The 19280-nt window shown below is 41.8% G+C and overlaps 1 protein-coding gene across 3 annotated transcripts in view; it reads right to left on the reverse strand.

The window, feature by feature from the left end:
- COMMD10 (COMM domain containing 10) overlaps positions 1-5567 on the reverse strand; it is a 163210-nt gene extending 157643 nt beyond the window's left edge. For all 3 annotated transcript variants that reach the window (XM_087429909.1, XM_087429910.1, XM_004420288.3), the window contains exons 1-2: positions 5475-5567; positions 3671-3761 (exon numbers count right to left, since the gene is read on the reverse strand). In XM_087429909.1, coding sequence (XP_087286035.1) covers positions 3671-3761; positions 5475-5515 — 132 coding nt within the window. In that variant the 5' untranslated portion in view covers positions 5516-5567. The remainder of the gene's footprint in view (positions 1-3670; positions 3762-5474) is intronic.
- Positions 5568-19280: the final 13713 nt, after the last annotated feature.

Raw genomic sequence — 19280 nt, forward strand, 5'->3', positions numbered from 1 at the left:
ACACCATAATTTTAAGTGTATATATATATCATTCTTACACAATAAATCAATTTGTAAGAAGCCCTCCACATTGACTATAAAATAAAAGCATTTTCAGCGATAAACTACTCTTTTCTTTTTTGTCCACATAGGTGGGGCAAGTTCTTCTTTGTGCAGTTCTCTCTCGCACGTTGTAAGACATTTAAAGTTCCAGGGCATTAAATGCAGCAGTACCATCCACACATTGTAACAAACAAAAAAAATCCTCAGGCATTTCTATACGCTGGGACACAGTCACAGATGTGACTGTCCTATCTGTCATAATGGGGAAATACAGTGGTACCCACAAGTGAATCTATCAAGTAAATGAACTTCTGTTTTAAACTTCTGAAAGAAATAGTTCTAAAATGCATAGCATCCATTCTAGAATTTTGTAAACAAAGTATATTGAATTAAAATAATCTCTTGTGATGACTCAGGTCATAATCATGAGCATCAGAGTTCTGTGCTCAAGTATCCTAAAGAACTCCTAAGATACACTGATGCTTTTTCACTTCAGCAAAAAAACCTCAGACCTCTGTGCTTTCATCTTTCTTGTGTCTGATTTTCATAATTCTTCCATTTCATTCCATGATCAGTAGTCAATTCTTGAAACAGCCTACATGCCCTATTACAGCAGCACCTTCATCCTCCAGTTTGCTGTTTTTGGTCTGCCATGGCCAGGAACCCAGATAGCTGATCTCTCAGAACTAGACATGCTGCATATTTACATTAATAGGCTTTGTGTGAGGGACTGAAAGTCTCTTCTACGAAGCAAAGTATATGAGTTTTTTTAATTGCATGAGTTGTGACAGCTATTTTTGAAACTCAGAAGACATAAATGTTTATTTCTAAGTTCCCAGCTATAGAAGTTAATCAGACTTCCCTCAGTATTTCCCCACAGATTCTATTAGAATGCTGGATGGAACAATTCTTTGTGCAGGACTGTCCTACACATTGCAAGACATTTAAAGTTCCTGGGCATTAAATGCCTGCAGCACCCTCCAAACATTGTAACAACCCCCCAAATTGCCATGTATTTCTATATGCTAGGATGGGCCAGGAAGATGACCAGTTCAAAGAGGATTCCCAAACCCATGCTTAGGCGTGCCCATATTCTATACCTCAGCTGTCCTAGTTTCCCCATGTTTATCCTACGAGGGATTCCAAGGAACCAGTCTGGACAAAAACAGATATCCTCTGCCTATTGGCAGATTAAATTCGGTAAAATCAAAGTGCCAAGCTGATAACAGTTAAAAGAGCAACCAAATCCCTAAACCTCTTCATCAATCTACCTGCATCAGGTTTCACTGTTCTAAGAGCTCTGCTTGTCTCAAGGCAAAAGCCAATTTGACAGACCAAGAGCACACACAAGAAAGCTGGCAGATCCCGAATGATTCTGCAAACTGTTGGATAAGAGTTCTTACCCCATTCGGAGCCCCTCTGGAGGAACATTCCCTGAAACTGTCCAGGAAAAAAAATTGTGCACCTTTCTTGACTTTCTTTCTTAGCAGGCAAGTAATCACATACATATATTTCTGTCCTAGGTCGCTTCAGCTCTCAACAACCACACCTCCTCATCTCCACTCCCCTATCTCTAGCGGCATAGCATCCAAGCATCTCCGTGGAATGCTTCAGCCACTCAGTTTCTCTAAGATAGATATTAACTATTCTCAACTCCAGAGGTGACTGAGGGTCAAAAACAAACTACACATCATAATTTTCCCTGCAAATGTTCCATCCTTCTTCAGTATGAAGAACAAAAGATGTATATAAGAGTTTTTTGTTCCATGTTGTTTTATATGTTTAAGAAGGCAGCCACCAGCTCCGAAAATCAAAGCAGAACTTCTATGTAGATTGCCTGCATCATTCACTTTTAGACTGACTGATATACTATTTCATACTCTTTTCTGAGGTTTACTGTAATGGGTTAAAGGGATGGATTCTGGAACCAGACTGTCTTACTAGCTAGCTGTGTGACCCTGGGCAAATTACTTAACTAGCCTCTATCTCAGTTTCTTCAAGAATAAAATAAGGATGACAACAGTACCGACTTCTTAAAGTTGCTATAAGGATCAGATGAATTAGTAATACAAAGCCTTTAGAACACTACCAGCCACAGAAGGAGCAATGTAACTGTGAATAGCAAACACCACAGAATGTAGCTGCTACTGTTGTTGTTGTTCCTCCTGTCTCTCCATCTACATTACAAATTCCTTACAGGCAGGAATTTAGAAGACCTACATTTGTTTTCTGTTTCCAATGGCAAGGAAAAGAATTAACTCCAAGAATAGTAATTGAGTGCAGACTGCATAAGTATCAACTTATTAGGTACAGGAAATACAGAGATGAGTAAGACGTGATATTCAAGGCATTCAAGGTCAGAGAGAAACCTTGTAATCATGAAACAAATACTTACGAAGCAGTACTGAAGTGAGGTGAGAATGAACCAAGTGTTTTAGAAGCACAGAAGAGAGAACAACAAACTGCTAAGAGTGAGATCGTGAAATCTCTGAAAGAGGAATAGTTTATTCACTAAAGAGGGAAGAAGAATACTGCAGGTAAAGGAAAGAGTACACGCACAGAGTAAAAAAAAGTTCATGGCACGTTCTAGTAAAAGAGTATAGTCCAGTGTGACTGGAGCGCTTGCAAAGTAGAGAGAATATAGGTTGTGGCCATATTATAATGTTATTATAATACAATACAATGTTAAGGATTTTGAATGTTTAACTTTTTCCCATGGGGCAATGGGAAGTCACTGATGGCTTTGAACACTGTAAAGATATGATCAACTCTTTTTTTTTTAGGAAAAAAATATTTGGAAAGATAAATGCAATAGCATTATGAAGAAGCAATAGAAAGGGAGAAGGCTATAAGCAAAGATACCAGTTTGAAGGTAATTATTGTAGTCCAAGGAGGAGAAAATAAGGATCTGAACCAAGACTACGAGGAGAACTTGGATTTGAGAGACACTTCAGAGGGAGAAAAGGCTTTGGGCTGACTCCTCACCAGGAAAAAGAAATGGACAGAGTCAGGTTCTTGTTTAATGGTGATGCCTGGCACCAGGCAGAGCAGTTAGTAGATGCTCCATAAACATGTGTTGGATGGAATTAAATTTTTATAACCTAATAAAGAAGTTAACTTAGATTGGTGACCAAGCAGTGAATTACATCAATACATCCAAAACACCTACACCCTTGAAATAAAAGTGAAAGAAAAAGATTAAATGCAAGATCAAATACTGGTTGATAGCAAATACCACAGCATTATTTTTAAGAAGAAAGAAATCAGAATTTTCCCAAAGCATGTTTCACAGAACCTTAATCCCAAGATATATACCATGATAAAATAGTTCTAAGATCAAACACATTCAGAAAATTTTGCATACCATATTCACCTTTAAATATTTACTATAAACACTACCATATAATATACTCTGAAAAGTTCCATAATAAAAAAAATTAAATTTAATGAAGACAGAGTTTCCCAAACTTTTGATCATGGGACATTATCAAATTTTCTAGAGACCCAGTGTTCCTGAGGATACAGTGAGGAACACTACACTTTGAAAAAAGTTCTTTAAATAGAAACACAGAGTTTCAGTGAAATCACAAGAAAGTATTATAAGCTACAGAAATGCAAAAGTACAAACCTTCAGGTGAAGTTTTTGAAGAATTCGGGTGAGCAATCGTGGAAATCTTCCTATATCTATTGCATTAATCAGCGACACTGCTTTCTTCATGCTAAATAAATTCATAAAACAAAGTTTTAAAGTGAGTTTTCCAAGTGGCATTGTACTTGCTTAGAGTACAGTTGTCTATAACTGCAGTTATCTATAAGTTTTCATTTCAACAACTCTGATTGCTATAAGGTAAGCCTGAGTGAAATAAAGAAAAACAGATGATGGCCAGCCAAGAGGCAGAGCATTTCCAAAAAGATGTCCCCCCAAAGTACTTTTGTTGAAAAGGTCCATTTGGCAAATTTTCTCCTTCTTGTGGGCAAGGAAAACTACTAACTGAAGCTTGTGCTCTGTGGGGAATAGCACAAATTTAGCAGTGGGTGTTTAAGTATCTGCTTAACCCCAAATGGAACTCTGAAAAGTGAGAGGAGGGAAGTGGCTATTACACCAAAAATATAAAGAAAAGAATGCTGCACGGCACATAACGGAATTAAAAAAACCTACACACACAACTATTTGGGGTCACTAAGTACACAGTTGTTTTAAAATCCTGCTTCAATTGTAATAAGCAACTTTATTTTTTTTTTTTGTGAGGAAGATCAGCCCTGAGCTAACATCCATGCTAATCCTCTTTTTTTTTTTTGCTAAGGAAGACCGGCTCTGAGCTAACATCTATTGCCAATCCTCCTCCTTTTTTTCCCCCCAAAGTCCCAGTAGATAGTTGTATGTTATAGTTGCACATCCTTCTAGTTGCTGTATATGGGACGTGGCCTCAGCATGGCCAGAGAAGCGGTGCCTGGGTGTGCGCCAGGATCCGAAGCGGGGCCGCCAGTAGCGGAGTGCCTGCACTTAACCCTTAAGCCACAGCGCCGGCCCCTGTAATAACCAACTTTAAATTACGTGATAATTCTATTGCACCGTATTGGATATAGTTTCCTGATGTGGTGTGTGTCACCCAGGACACTGGTGTGAGGAAAGAAACTGGCTGTCAGAAGTCAAGGAATCCAGGAAGAATGAAAAACTTTAAAAAGACAACTCTCTTCTTCAAGAAGATTGCTGCCCAATCCAAGCGCAAAGAGGATATTTTCCAACTTCAATTATTTGCCATATATACTTCACAACTTTTTCTGCATCTACAAATCACCTGCACTATTATTTTAAGTTAAATGGAGTCATTTTTACTTAAATAATTTTACTTTAAAAGAGAACTTTATATCATCACCATGGACAGCTGACTTACCTACTATAATTAGAAATTAACTAAAAAGAAACAAAATGAAAACAAAAGCACTGTTACCAAATGCTGACTAGATACTGTTACCAAGCAAAAACTCCTAGCCTGAGGCTAATTCTATCTTGATTGAAAAGAGATATTCACAAGACCACCCAGCACCAGTGGGAGCCTTTCTCATAATCAGAAGGTCTGAAAAGAGAATTGGAAACGGAAACGGAATGCCTTTCCACTTGATTCAGCACTAGTCCAGGTGGGCCTGGGTACTTCCGATCCCGCAATCTGGGGACAGTGACACAGACCACACACCGGGGGACGGAGCTCAGCGGCCGCGCACTGTGACCCACGTAGGTGAACCCCCGTGCAGGCGGGGGCGCCCACAGTCCCGCGCACCCCTGCGGGGCTCGCATCGCCTCTTGGGGAGCCCCGCGCCCACCCTCCCGACCTGGGCCCCGCCTCGGCGCCGAGGCGACGGACAGCAGGGGCATCCTTGCGCAGGCCCTGTCCGCGCTCCCCCCGGGGCTTGCTCCCCAGCCAGGCGGCTACCTGGGGCTCTCCCGCAGGATCAGCGCCGCGGCCGCCGCCATCCTCGAAGCTCCCTCGCCCGGCCGCCGCCTGTCAGCTGCTCGGAGCCCCACCAATGGCGGCCGCGGCGGACGGAAAGCCGGAAGGCTCAAGCCGCGCAGGGCCGCCCGGGCCTCCCGTCTCCCGCGGGCCCAATGCTCAGGTGCTGTCCTGCCGGCCTGCAGGGGCGACGGGGCGTCACCGTCGTCCTCCCCGCCACTCTAACCGTTCGGAGTTAGGGCTGTACGCATATTAATTCATTTATATTTATACATTTACTTATTATAATATATACGTGTGTGTACATAGCTGGATGTGTGTGTATATTTTTACGTATTATGTATGTCGTTTGTGTGTATTAACATATACATTTAGGAGTGTGTACATATACTCTTTTTTTTTAATAAAGTTGAAGCACTCCCTCCGTGTCAGGCCTGCGCTGCAGAGAGGTGGGCGGATGGAGCCCCAGGCTCCGAGCGTCACCCCGCAGGAGATGTCGCGGCGCCAGCTCCAGCCTGGGCGCTGTGTGATGAGCCCTGCCTGTATCTGCAGCCCTCGAGCTCTGCAGGGCGCCACGCGGAGCTTGCAGTATGTTCCCTCATTTGTTCAACAGTATTCATTGGGCGCCATGTGCCAGGCACTGCGCTAGGCACTTGGGATACAAAAGACCAAAATTTCTGCCCTCGGGGTTCGCCAGCAGTTCAAATGGACAAGTATTTGTTGCGTCCCTCTTTGGGGTCCGGCACTGAGCTAGGTACTGCACAGTTGGGAAGATGGACTGCCGCAGAGACTGCCGTTAAGGATCTCACAAGGGAGCAGGAGATAACACGGGTTCATGAATACCGTGGTCTGCCTTAAAGAAAAACAAGTAGTGTATTAAGGGAACAGTGCTAAGGCATCAGAGGTACGATCAGGAAAGCTTCCTGGGGCAGGTGGCATGAAGAAGCACTGAATGATAGGTTGTGGCATGTGCACTTAGTCTGGCGAGAAATGGGGAACCATTAAATGTTTTCAAGCAAAGACATTTTTGTGATGAGAGCTTTTTTTTTTCTTTTTTTGAAGATTACTGTCAGTTACTGTCAGCAGAATGGTAATTGGATTGGAAAGAGGAAAGCCAGATAGGAAACTATTGCAATAATCTATGGAACACAATACAATCCTGTGGTAGTAAAATGTTGTTGGAAAAAGAAAAGATAGTGGACGGATTAGAGTTACATTTCAGCTGTAGAATCTTCAGGAGCTGGCAAACGATTGAATTTAATTTTCTTACCTAATTATGTTTTACTTAAATTATTATTTAAATTAGTTGGCATTCCTAGAGCAGCCCAAAAACATTCTAACTGAAAGGAGAAGCCAGATTGCAAATTAAAAGTGAATAATCCCCACATGGATAATTGAGTCAATTATACAGTGTGTTGAACACATACAAATACATTTAGTTCCACAACACTCCACACACTCCCCAATTTATGCAGTATTTGAAAAAGATGTATGTGAATCTACATAAATTATAGGTCTCTGATACAAACACAGATTACCTTACCTGGCACAACTTTAAAAGGGTCCCAGTTGCCTCAACTTTTGAATCATTTCCCTTTTGTCTTAATCCATTGCCTAAAGATGAGCCACTAACCAGCTAAAACCATTTTGAATCTCTAGTGAAGTTTACCTCCTCCTCCATTCCCTCCAGTCCGTGAGATTTTGAGCAAAAGAGCATCATGGTGGTTTGAGCCCTGAATCTGTGTAACCTGGAACAAAGCACTTTACCTCCCTAAGTTTCCTATTCCTGACCTGCAAGGTGGGGGTGCGAATAATGTCTGCTCCCGTGGGCTGTGATGAGAATTAAATAAGGTGACATGTATGTGCAAGAAACACTCTGCCCTCCCTAGTAAAACAAAGCACAGACTTCCAAGGTCTTAGCAAAAGAGACTCCAGTGGACACAGAGGCCTCTCACTCTAATTCTCTTCATTTTCACTGAGAGGGTGATCACTTCTTAGTACCAATTGTTGCTATAAAGGATTGATGCAGTGAATAATTTTACCCCTTAAATGAGACCCTCACCCAAAATATGTCTGTGGTCCCTGGAGTATAGGCATATATATCCATGAAATAGTCCTTGAAGGGGCTGGCCCCCTGGCATAATGGTTAAGTTTGCGTGCCCCACTTCAGCTGCCAGGGTTCGCCGGTTTGGATCCCAAGTGCTGACCTATACCACATGTCAGCCATGCAGCAACCCACGTGCAAAATAGAGGAAGACTGGCACAGATGTTAGCTCAAGTCTAATCTTCCTCAAGCAAAAAAAGAGGAGGATTGGTAGGAGATATTAGCTCAGGGCGAGTCTTCCTCAGCCAAAAAAACAACAAATAAGTCCTTGTAGTTGTCTACCTGTTGCCACCTGCTAGAGAACAGGAAATATACCTCCTGGAGGCATAATTCCATAACCACTCTTTACTTCTAAACCCCAAACTTGTTAACCCAGCTATATGATGGACAGAGCCCAGATCTGCTGCCCCTGATTTTTATGGCTACCTAACATGCTGAATGCCCCCCAAATTTCTTCCATACCCTTGCCTTCATTGCAAACTTCCACAAAATCTACCTTTCTTTACCTTGTATGTCAGCCTGGGTTCTCTAGAACACAACCTGAGTTACATGCTGGTGCTTCATCTGGGGCTGTAATGGTAGGGAAGTAGGAGTGAGAGTAAAATGGGAGGAAGGAAGAAAAGGAGGGAAGCAAATACAAGGTGGCGTGTTAGCCAACTGGTTACAGCTTCAAAGCCCAGCTTATTTCTCAGTACTATGGGATATTTCCAGAGAGACTGTTTCCAGTTACTGTGTCTTGGAACAGGCAAGAGGTGGGAGCGGGGGCGGGGGGGGGGTGGATTTTTGTATGCAGACTCTTTCCAGTCTTCTGTCTCTTGTTGGTCAAAATTTGACCTATGGCTCATATGTCCCTTGTACACTTGGGGTATGTCACCTGCTGCCTCTAGGCAGCCACTGGAAAATCCAGAGCTTCCATGAGTCTGGTAGAGTAGGAACTGAGTCCTGGAGCTGTGGGAGAAGAGAGCCCGAGGCCCACTCCCTGCCCATACCCACCTCCAGATGTCTCCTCCCCCACCCCGCCCCACCAAGGATGGCAGCAAGTGTCAGGGGCTTTAAGACCAGGTGAACAATTCAGAATTCCTGGGAGCCACTTCATTGGAAAAGTTGAGCAATGCATAGAAGCCTGGGATGCGGTGAGGCTGAGCATATCTGGGGAGGTAATAACTTGGAGACAATTTTACTCCTTGAGTGGAATCTCAAGACAGGAGTTGTCTGGCCCCTGAGTGCTTCCACTCTTGACTGATGTAGCTTTTTCAATTCACATATGCCTAGTTGTTTTACCAAAGTCTATCACAGCACAGGTTGGAGTGAGGTTGGTGACAGCCCTCCACGGTGTCCTGGGAGCTACCACTCCCTTCTGGGTATGACTTTTGTCCTGTTTGGAGCCCCTCCCTTTTGGTGGGTTCCTTTTCAAGGGCCCCATGGCAGTCTTTTGCCATATAGCCTCAGTCTGCACCCACCCTTTCCCCACTAGGCATGATTTATATCTTTGACACTCAATGAAGTAGAGCCAAGGTCTGAGCCTTTTTTTCCCCAGAAGTCTCCTCCAACTCTTAAGTAAACCCTGGGTACACCAACAAGCCTGGCCCAAATCCATCCATCAATATTCCAGCCACAAATGCAAATGATTATCTTTGGAGGAAGGGTAACACCTACTCACCCACCAGAACAGTGTCTGAGCCACAGGAACCCAGTTCAGCTGAAACAACCTTTTAAGTAAGCTCTTGATATATATTGTCAAATTGGGGGGTACAGGCATTTTATCATATACCCAGATTATTCTGGCAATCTCCTTAACACTGTAAAAGTCTGTAGTCCTACAAGGCATCTTGAGTTTCTCAGGTGAACTGATGGATTAGAGTCACATAAGGGCTGAGGACCATCAAATACAAAATTCATATTCAGTTGCTTTGTCACATTCGCTTGCAGAAGCCATTGGCCCAGTTTTCCTCCTTCCTATCCCGCGCTGAACACACACCTCTCTCTCTCTGTTGCTCAGTCACAGTTTCTAGCCCTGTTTTTAGCTCTGTAGTCAGCACTTGCCTCATAGGTGTGAGTGAATCAATTGGGGTGTAACTGAAGAATACCCTTCTAAATGGTGAACATGTAATTGTTCATTCCACATTTTCTCCCCAGATTCTCAGGGGAATGAAGTTTTAAAATTACGTACTTTTATTTATGAGTTGGCAATGTGAGTGGTCCTGTTTAATGTAAGATACATCAGGAATAAAGAATGCATGAGGATAATCTATTCTCTGAGTATTTGCATACCAGGCTGTGATGTGGAAAGGAAGCAAAAAGCTTAGGAAAAAAAGGAAAGAAGAAATAATATCAAGGTTGCAGGCTGCATTTGCCCATAAAAAGTAGTATTTATGTTCACCTGCCCTTAACCAAATGGAGGGTAGGAAAGGGTATGGGAGGGAAACTTTTATTAAAACGTAGCAAAAATATGCTTTGTGATATATGAATGTATCCCTTTCTAATCTATTCTTGAAGTTAAAACCACCTCAGATTATCACTCCTCCATTTTAACTAGCACCTAGTTCCCTCCATTCTACCTCCCAGAGGCCTGTGCCATTAACAGGACTGATATTCACACATAGGACACGTGAAAGATTGAATGGTTTCTTCAGTAATTTTCACCAGAGAACTCAGTTTGAAAGGAATTAGATGGTGCTTCCCATATCGACATGAGTGAGGCACAATTACAGATTCCCTTTTACCCAATGACTAGTAAAGGAAATAAAAATAGTCAACACCACAAATAGGCAACAGGAAAAAAAAAAATCCACCCATCAACAGCAAACACACAAGGCAAGAAGCATAACTTAATAATACACTTGAAAAAGTGTCTGCCAAGAAAAGACACAAAACATCTGCATTAGCTAAGCTGGATTCTAAAGGTAACACCCAACCTGCTGAAACAGTGCTGGAAAAGAAAGTGTCCACGAAACCGTGAGAATTCTCTTTATATCTTTCAGTCTGGAGAGGAGTAGAATGGAAGGTAAACAGTCAGCCAAGGGGAAGTCAGGGGAAATCCCTGGAGGATATAAGTCTATGAGGGCCGATGCAGGAGTCAGTAGAGGCTGGAGGAACCTCCAGGAGTCACTCTTTTGGTGCCTCTGGGCGAGGAAAAAGTAGAGCAGTAAGACAGAAAAAAACAAAACTATATCCAATAGTTTTGTGATGAATAAAGAGCTAGAAATATGAAGAGGAAAGAGAAAATAAGAAGAAAGATACCTTGAGGCAAAAAGCGAGTGGAAAGGGTAACATAGACGCCATCGTGCAAATAGTCTTCCCTGAACCTCCCCACCTCGTTGTTAACGCTGGCTGAAACCCACGGCTACCCCAATTCTTCCCCTATGCTAAGTGGAAATGGAAGAATGATATAGGGAAGTGAACACCAGGGCTGACTCAGGAGGAATCAGAGGTTCTGGAGCGCCACAATTAATGAAGGGCTCATCTGAAGCCTGGGTATCCCCCCTCAGGGACTGGACATGCCCCTACCAAGGGCAGTGAATCCCAATACAGACAGTTAACTAAATCTCAGAGTTGAGAAAGCAAAAATTAAATCCACCAACACATGCTCCCTTCAGCTTCCCATGAAGCTTTTGTAAAAAAGTAGATAGAATGAAATACTGAGCCATCAAGCTGGCATCCTGGCTGGAAAAACAAACAGATCTCACAGTAACAGGCACAACAATAATGTTCACGAAGGAGACTTTGGCACCACATCAGAGAAAACAGAGGTCTGGGCAGAGCTGTCTACGCTAAACATAAGTAGGATGAGAAGAAAGGGCATGTCAATTATGCAATCATCCTACAGAAAAATATACGAAAGAGAGGTATAAAGGAAAAACAGATGAAAAGTTCAATCTGGAATAAAATGTAACTGAAGAGATAGAAGAAAATCCCATGTGAATGTTCAAGATAGAACTTAATAAGAAAATAAATTCAGTGGAACAAGAGCTAAAAGACAACTTGATAAAACAACAAAATTAGATGTAATAGGTGTTGTGAAACCAAAGAAAGTGAGGACTAAAAGCACACCATTCCCTAACTATTCCGTAAATTAGAAAACTGAAAGAAACAGACTAGACACAATTGCAAATTGAATTATTGGCAGAAAGGAAGGGCTATTCATAGCAAATGCAAAGGAAAGAGATAAACACAAAGTAGATACTGAGAACAAAGAAAAGCCAACCTAAGGATAACTGTGTCCCCAAAGAACCCAACAAATGGACACAAAAATACATTCAAATATTGTGATAAATTGTCTGAGTCCATTTTTGATGTTTGACAGCAGACGGCTTCCAAGCCCCTATCACTCCCTCTTCCCTTCTGCCCCACATCTGGGCAAGCTGATAAGGAAGCCCAGGTGCTCCCTCCTTTGGCATTGGTGAGAAGTTCAAACCACACAAGCCCCTGACCGTGTGGGAGAACCCTCATCTGGGCCCCACTCCCTAACCACCATAAAACACCAAGCCAATCACCCTTCCTTACTGTCTCGACCCATTTTTGGACCTGCTTGGGAGCTTGTTCTGCTCTCTCCAGAAAGCCTCATTATGTGAATAATAAACCTTTTCATCCCTTTTTGGGGGTGTGTGTAGCATCATCAGTCTCAAGAACAAACCAAATTTGGGTTGGGAAATCCATCTCACATCTATGAGACGATCACAACAAACATGCTAGAAGACAACTTCCCTGTAATGTTGGAAAAACTGAATCTGTACTTGGATGAAAGAGCAAATTGTTTTCTGGAAGAACCTGATATAGAATGATGAGATTGGGACAAATTCCAGTAAAACTATCAAACTTTAAAGATGACGAAGAAATTCTTCAGGCATCCAGGTGAAAAAAGTCAGTCATTTACAAGAGGAAAAAATCATCAAGTCTCAGACGTCTCCATAGCAATATCTACAAGTTTTGAGAAAAGTGCATTATGCCCAGCCAAGAGGCTATTCAATCATTAAAGCAAAAGTCAGATATTCTCAAACATGATTGCATCCATAGTTTTTATGAGTTCTTTTTGGGAAAACTGATAGTTGAAAACAAGCCAACCAAGAGATTAATAAGAACTCAGGAATGGAGGTGCTATAGCATGTAGGGAACGTTAAATCCACATAGAATTGAGATTTAGTTAAAACGAGAATTACGTTTATGAAATTAAATATAAATATTTTAATGCTTGACAACGTAAAATTAATATATAGCTAGAGAGCTAATTTTAAAATAGACAAAATAGGTGGAATACAGTTTTAAGAGTACCATGTCTTAATCTTTCAGGGCAAGGCATCAACAAATTCTATCTTAAATGAACTACATCACTTAAAACATAAATTGACTATGGGGTCGGCCCAGTGGCATAGTGGTTAAATTCACACGCTCCAATCAGCGGCTCAGTGTTCACAGGTTCGGATCCTGGGCATGGACCTACACACTGCTTATCAAGCCATGCTGTGGCAGGCGTCCCACATATAAAGTAGAGGAAGATGGAACGGATGTTAGCCCAGGACCAATCTTCCTCAGCCAAAAGAGGAGGATTGGCAACAGATGTTAGCTCAGGTCTAATCTTCCTCACCAAAAAAAATAAAAATAAAAAAATAAATTGACTATAATTTGTTAATCTTTTTTTAATCTTTAAAAGATAACCTGGAGAACTGTAGTTTGAATATGGCTCAGAGACTGTGGAAATCTTTTGCTCATTTTGTTTGACGTGCTCAGTGATAATAACATAGGCAACGTAATCAGATTTTTATTTTGAAAACAATACTAGCAACTTAATATCTATAGCTTGCTTCATGAATCATATTGTCACTGCTCCTAAAGGCACTTGAGTTTATGACCCCTGCCTTATAGGAATATTTTAGGAACACACATATCTTTGTTACAGAAACAACTTTCTAAAATAAAGCAATTTCTTCAGTTTCTTTTCCTTCTCTTATCCACTTTAACAAAATCATTTCTCTATATCTATATATAGATTGCATATATTGCATATAGATTGGGATGTAGATATAAATATGCATATACAGATTATTGGGATTTGGTTTGGCTAATATTCACAATATTATTTCTGGCTGGTAAGATTTTCTATAATTTTTTCATCTTCTACTTTGTACTTCTCTGGATTGCTCAAATTTCCAATAATGAGAATGTATTATTTTTACAAAAACAGTAAAGTCATTATTCACAACATAATGAAAACAAAGTGAATTAGTTACATGTTCAATTTTTTTATATTAGGTACCAAAAGAGGTTTACATCAATAAAAATACTTTGGGTGACCCAAATATTAGCATCATTCTCATGGTAATTTTAAATAATATTAATTCATTAATCATTCTCAAGCTTGCTTAAGGTTTTTTTGTGTTAAAGGAAAGAAAGATCCAAAGCAAATTATTAATACTACTGCATTTGAAAAGAATGCAATCAAATATCTCTTGAATATAATTACCTATCTTTTATTTACACAGGATTTCTAACAGTTTTCTCTTTACTGTTTGCTTAGATTAGTAAATTGAAATGGCACAGTGACTTTCCTTCAGGAGCAGTTAGCGTAGCATTACTAAAGATAAAGTGGTGCTTCTAACAAGCCAAATAGCCAGAGAGGTCCTAATCTGTGTCATCAGAGCCACTGGTAACTACATAAGATTTGACCTTTCACCCAGTTTCTTAATTGTTCCAACAACATGTCATTCTCAGTTCTGTGTCTAGAGTCGAGTAGTTTCTTCCTTATGATATACTCTCAAACAGAAAAAGGATATTAGGTAAAAACTAATAAACCTGAATAAAGTATGGCTTTTAGTTAATAATAATATATCAGTATTGGCTCATTATGTATCAATGAATTGGCTCATTCATCATTTTAACAAACATGCCATATTAATCTAAGAAGTTAATAATAGGAGAAACTGGCTGTGGGGTATATGGGAACTCTTTGCACTGTCTTCGCAATTTTTCTGTTTTCTAAAACTACTCTAAAAGATAAAGTATATATTTTAAAAACTTATTAACTATGTGCAACTTTTTGAATTGTAAAGGAAATACTACTGTCAAAATGACACACATAAAACTTAGAAATATCATCATCTCTGTGCTTTCTCATAGCAGCACAAATAGATCGTGGGGACTGGTGTGGATGCTGTGCTGTGCCTCCCATATCCTCCCTTCAGGAACGAGGGATATATCCCCCCAGCTGCTGGGAAGGCTGCTGGCTGACAGCTCTGAGCTGTCAGTCCTCTTCAGGAATTGCCTCACCTGAAGAGTAGCACCTAGCCCAAGGTCACATCCACTTCTCAGGGCAGCCTGTCTCCAATGATTGGTTATGTTTGACAACTGCTCTCTGAAGGAAAAAAAAAAAAAAAAAGCCCTAATCTGTAGCATTTGCCATTTTCTATAGTTTTTGCTCCTGCCATGGCCCATTTCAAGCTACCAATGTTTCATCAATGAATGCACATTTGGGAAGAGATGCTGACAATCGCCTCTCCTGAGCCAGTAGGAGCAGGCTCCAGCACACTACTGCGTTGCCTTGAAGTTGACTCAGGACAACTTCAAGAACCATTTCAACTCCAGAGCTTCCTGTGGGGCCAGCTGGGTGTTTGGTATGACTGCATCACGGCCCACCCTCTCCCTCTGCCTAATCCTGCTTCCTTCCCACACCTTTCCAGGTGTTGAATTCAAGAGCAGTCCTTAACTAACTTCCTACATGATATCCCAGCTCAGATTCTGCTTCCTGGGGAACCTAACTTGCAACAAGGATTTCTTGTTGGACAAACTGGTCAAGAAGATTATTATTCAATGATTGCATAAGGTACTTGAAGACAGTTGTGATAGTGATGATGATGGTAGTGGGTGTGGTGATGGGAAGACAAAGCAAAGGAAAAGTTTTTATCTGATAGACTCTCAAATTTTATTTGAACAAGCGTTCAGGGTATTTGTCAAGTGGGACTGAAAAAATAAAAATAACCAAACATTTTAATGAAAAAAATTTATATTACTATCTAAGAAACCCAGAGGACCTTTTGTAACTATGCCTACTTTACTTTCATATTCCCCTCAACATGTAACCCATGATGTCTCTCACCTTCACCCACTATGCATTTAGTAAGCATCTACTTTGTGCCAAGCTTTGTACTAGGGATCTGGTATTTTAAATACACAGTCCTACCTCCTAAGAAACTTACAAACTAATGTGAAGCCCAAAAAAAGACAATACGAAGTAGAAAAGTGCCATGGTTGATGTGAGCACGGGCCATTGTGGGTGCTCTGAATCCACAGTGATAGCCACCATTTATCAAGCTATGCTCCTGTGAGCCCAGCATTGTTTTAAATTCTTTAGAAGCATTATTTCATTAAAGCTCACAACAATCGTGTAAGGCAGGTCCACTTGAACAGATAAGGAAATACATGATGAGAATTTGAGTAGCTTTCTCACAGTCATGTGGTTAGTGAGTTTGGAGTAGAGCCAGGATTTGAACCCCATGTGCTAACTCAAGACTAGCACTCGTAACCACTGTCCTGCTGAGAGATGGAGAATGACTGAATATAACAATGAGTGTGCAAGTGGGCTAAAGACAAAAACTTCGTGATGAATGAATAACAAAAAGACGATAAAAGACACTGGGAAGAAATAGTCAGAGAGGAAGGAGAGGAATCAAGGGTTGAGGTGGTTTCAAAAAGCAGACTGTGGCCAGCAGAGTCAAAAGTCACAGAAAAGAGATCAACCAAAATAAAGATATAAAGGTCCTTGGGCTTTAACCCCAGTGAGGTCCTTGTGGACCTTGGCAAGAAAATTTGGGGTTGGTGGGGAGTCAGGGGAGCCGATGCCAGATCACAGTGAGTTGAGAAATGAACAAGTAAGTGGCAGAAACAGACACAGTGAGTGTTGAGTATTATTTCTAGAAGCCTGGCTGCTCAGATAAGGGGCAGGGTCAGCAATAGACATAGAGTCAAAGAGAGGTCTTTTCTACAGTTGGTTTTTTTTTTTTTTTTATAATTTTATTTATTTATTTTTCCCCCAAAACCCCAGTAGATAGTTGTATGTCACAGTTGCACATCCTTCTAGTTGCTGTATGTGGGACGCGGCCTCAGCATGGCCGGAGAAGCGGTGCGTCGGTGCGCGCCCAGGATCCGAACCCAGGCCGCCAGTCCCGGGCCGCCAGCAGCGGAGCGCATGCACTTAACCACTAAGCCACGGGGCCGGCCCTCTACAGTTGGTTTTGCTTACGTTTTTCTAAGGGAGAAACAGGAGCATGGGTGGTGCGTGGGTGTTGAGTTGACCTGCCTAGCCTCTCTTCCACCTTTGTTTTGCAACAGCCCCTGCTTATATTTGGGCTAATCCTCTTCTCTCACTCTATGCCGTCTTGGTGGGACTGCTAATCTGGGGCAGGCGGCGGGGGGGCGAAAGGGGTGTTTCTGATCTACCCTAGGACCATTCAACACTTTCCCTAGGGACTTGAAGACTTGATTGACACCGGGACAAAAAATGGTTTGAGTTGATTCACCACAACAATGAGGAAGAGTCCAGCTCCTGGTTAAAAAACCTATATGTGATTTTTCAGGCCTGACCATAGGCAATGACCAAAGTTTTATCTGGTAGGCCTCACAGGGGAAAGCTGCCCTTCCCACACCAGCTTGGGGCACAGCCACTGCATTGCAGTCTGGGGAGTTCAGTCAAGGACTCAGGCCCCTTTGGCTCATGCTCTTCGCATATTTGCATTCCTAGCCCCAGTGCCTTCATTCCTTGGTCTGTTTATCTGAGGCCTTGGGCAGCAGTCTTCTTTAGGCACCTCTGCCTCCTTATCAGGAGGAGGAGGAAATCTTTAGACCCCTCTCGCCACTCTGACTCATAACCCAGTATTTTTCCACTCCTAGCCCTTACCCCCTCACCTCCCCTATCCCAGGGTCCATAAAACTGCAGGAGCCTTTTGCTCAGGGCTCCCTGGAGAGTGAGATGACTCCCACATCTGCGCTGATCCACCAGACCATTGACCATGGGGAAAATGGAACGGAGGAGTTGTGCTTTACTGGTTTAGGCTCTTGCTTATGCCATTATAGTGATTCAAGCCTTAACTCTTTCCCTTTCCACTTGTTGCTTTAGTGGGCGACTGCGACACCTGACAGCTCAGCTGTCTCTCTCCCAGCTCAGCGAAGCTCCTGACAATCAGTCCTGGAGGACGCTGTCCACGATGTTGCTACCCGGCTCCATAGAGCTGCCCTGGCACCTGTTCTCCCCGAGGTGGGCTCTTCTGCATTTCCTTGCACGTGGTGGGCCCTTTTTCGGCTTAATTTAGCCAGAGCTGTTTGCAGTTGAAAAATTCCAGCTGGCATAAGTGTCTATATGCTGATCAGGAAAAGCCAGCAAAGACTAAGAGTGTAAAGATACGGAAAGGAAAGAGGAGAAATAACAATGATTAATACAGTGGGGCTCCTGAAGAATTGGGGGAAATGGGATCCAGAGGTCATTCCAATTGACTGGGCTTTGACAGGTGAGAAACTTGTTTCACTGAACCTAGAGAAATGGAGGCAAGAAGGGGCATGAAGAGAGATTTTCATGAAGATTTGGGGCAGGGGAGATAATCAGGATGTCAAAGTTATCTGTGTTGACCTCTATCATTTCTAAGAAGGAGAAAACACTGCTGAGAGGATGAAGAGGTGGTGAGTCAAAGAGGCTAAAGCTTTAGATAGCTGCTGTGGAGAATGGCTGAGGAGCTGATTGGACCAAGGAGGTGTTGCCACGGAAATAGGTAACAGCGTCAGTCTGCATAACTCGTACCTTCACCACAGACAGCTTGAGAAAGAGACATAGTGGCAGTCACCCCCTTTATCTGAAATATTTTCTAAACTTTATTTTTTTGCTAAATGTATCCTTTATTTTCAGTGATAATTTTGGAGCAAAAAAAGTACCAAAATAAAAATAGATTTACCAATTGAAAAGTCTGTCATACATTTGGAAACATTAAATTTAAAAATTGAAATACACTTTGAGGAAAAACCCCAAATATATTTCCACAGTGTTGTCTTGGTTTTGTTCTCCGTGTAAAACTTAAAGTACATATGCATGGCCAGCAGAGGGAGCCAAAACCGTGCCTTGAACCTTTTCTTTTCTACACAGCTTTTAAGGAAAAAACTGCAAAATGCAAATGAACCCATCTTCCAAGAATATATGCAAAAATCATAGAAAACATATAATTTAATGCTACTCTGCTGCCAAGTACTGTATAGAAAATTTGAAAGCTGGAATGAGATTCTGAATCTCAAGTAGTTCTAAGAAGCAGCATCCCTCCCTCCCTCCCTCTCTCTCTCTCTCCTCTCTGGACTTGTTTGTAGCACCTCCCCCAAAGCTAGGTAATTCATATTCTAGTTCAGTTGAAACAGTCTATGAATTGTGTCAACACTTTTTCAGTTCCCGTCACAGGGAGTGTACTGGTTCATACTGGTTACGGGTCTGTTGAAAAGGAGAAGGAGAGTCTCAGTTCAGACCTCTGACATCAGGCCTTAGGTATATCTTAGGAAAGGGAAAGAACACATTTCTTGTGCAAGTTTTTTGAAAAGGAATTTGCTGCAACTAAATATAAATGTTTCTCCATTTTCTTAGTTAGGGTGTTTTGTTTATAAGCAAGAGAATCCAACTTTGACTAACTTGAGCGGGGAAAGGAATTTGTTGAAAGAATACTGGTTTC

Source organism: Ceratotherium simum, chromosome 4 (assembly GCF_057802395.1).
Source record: "Ceratotherium simum simum isolate JZ-2026a chromosome 4, ASM5780239v1, whole genome shotgun sequence".
Lineage (NCBI taxonomy): Eukaryota > Metazoa > Chordata > Mammalia > Perissodactyla > Rhinocerotidae > Ceratotherium > Ceratotherium simum.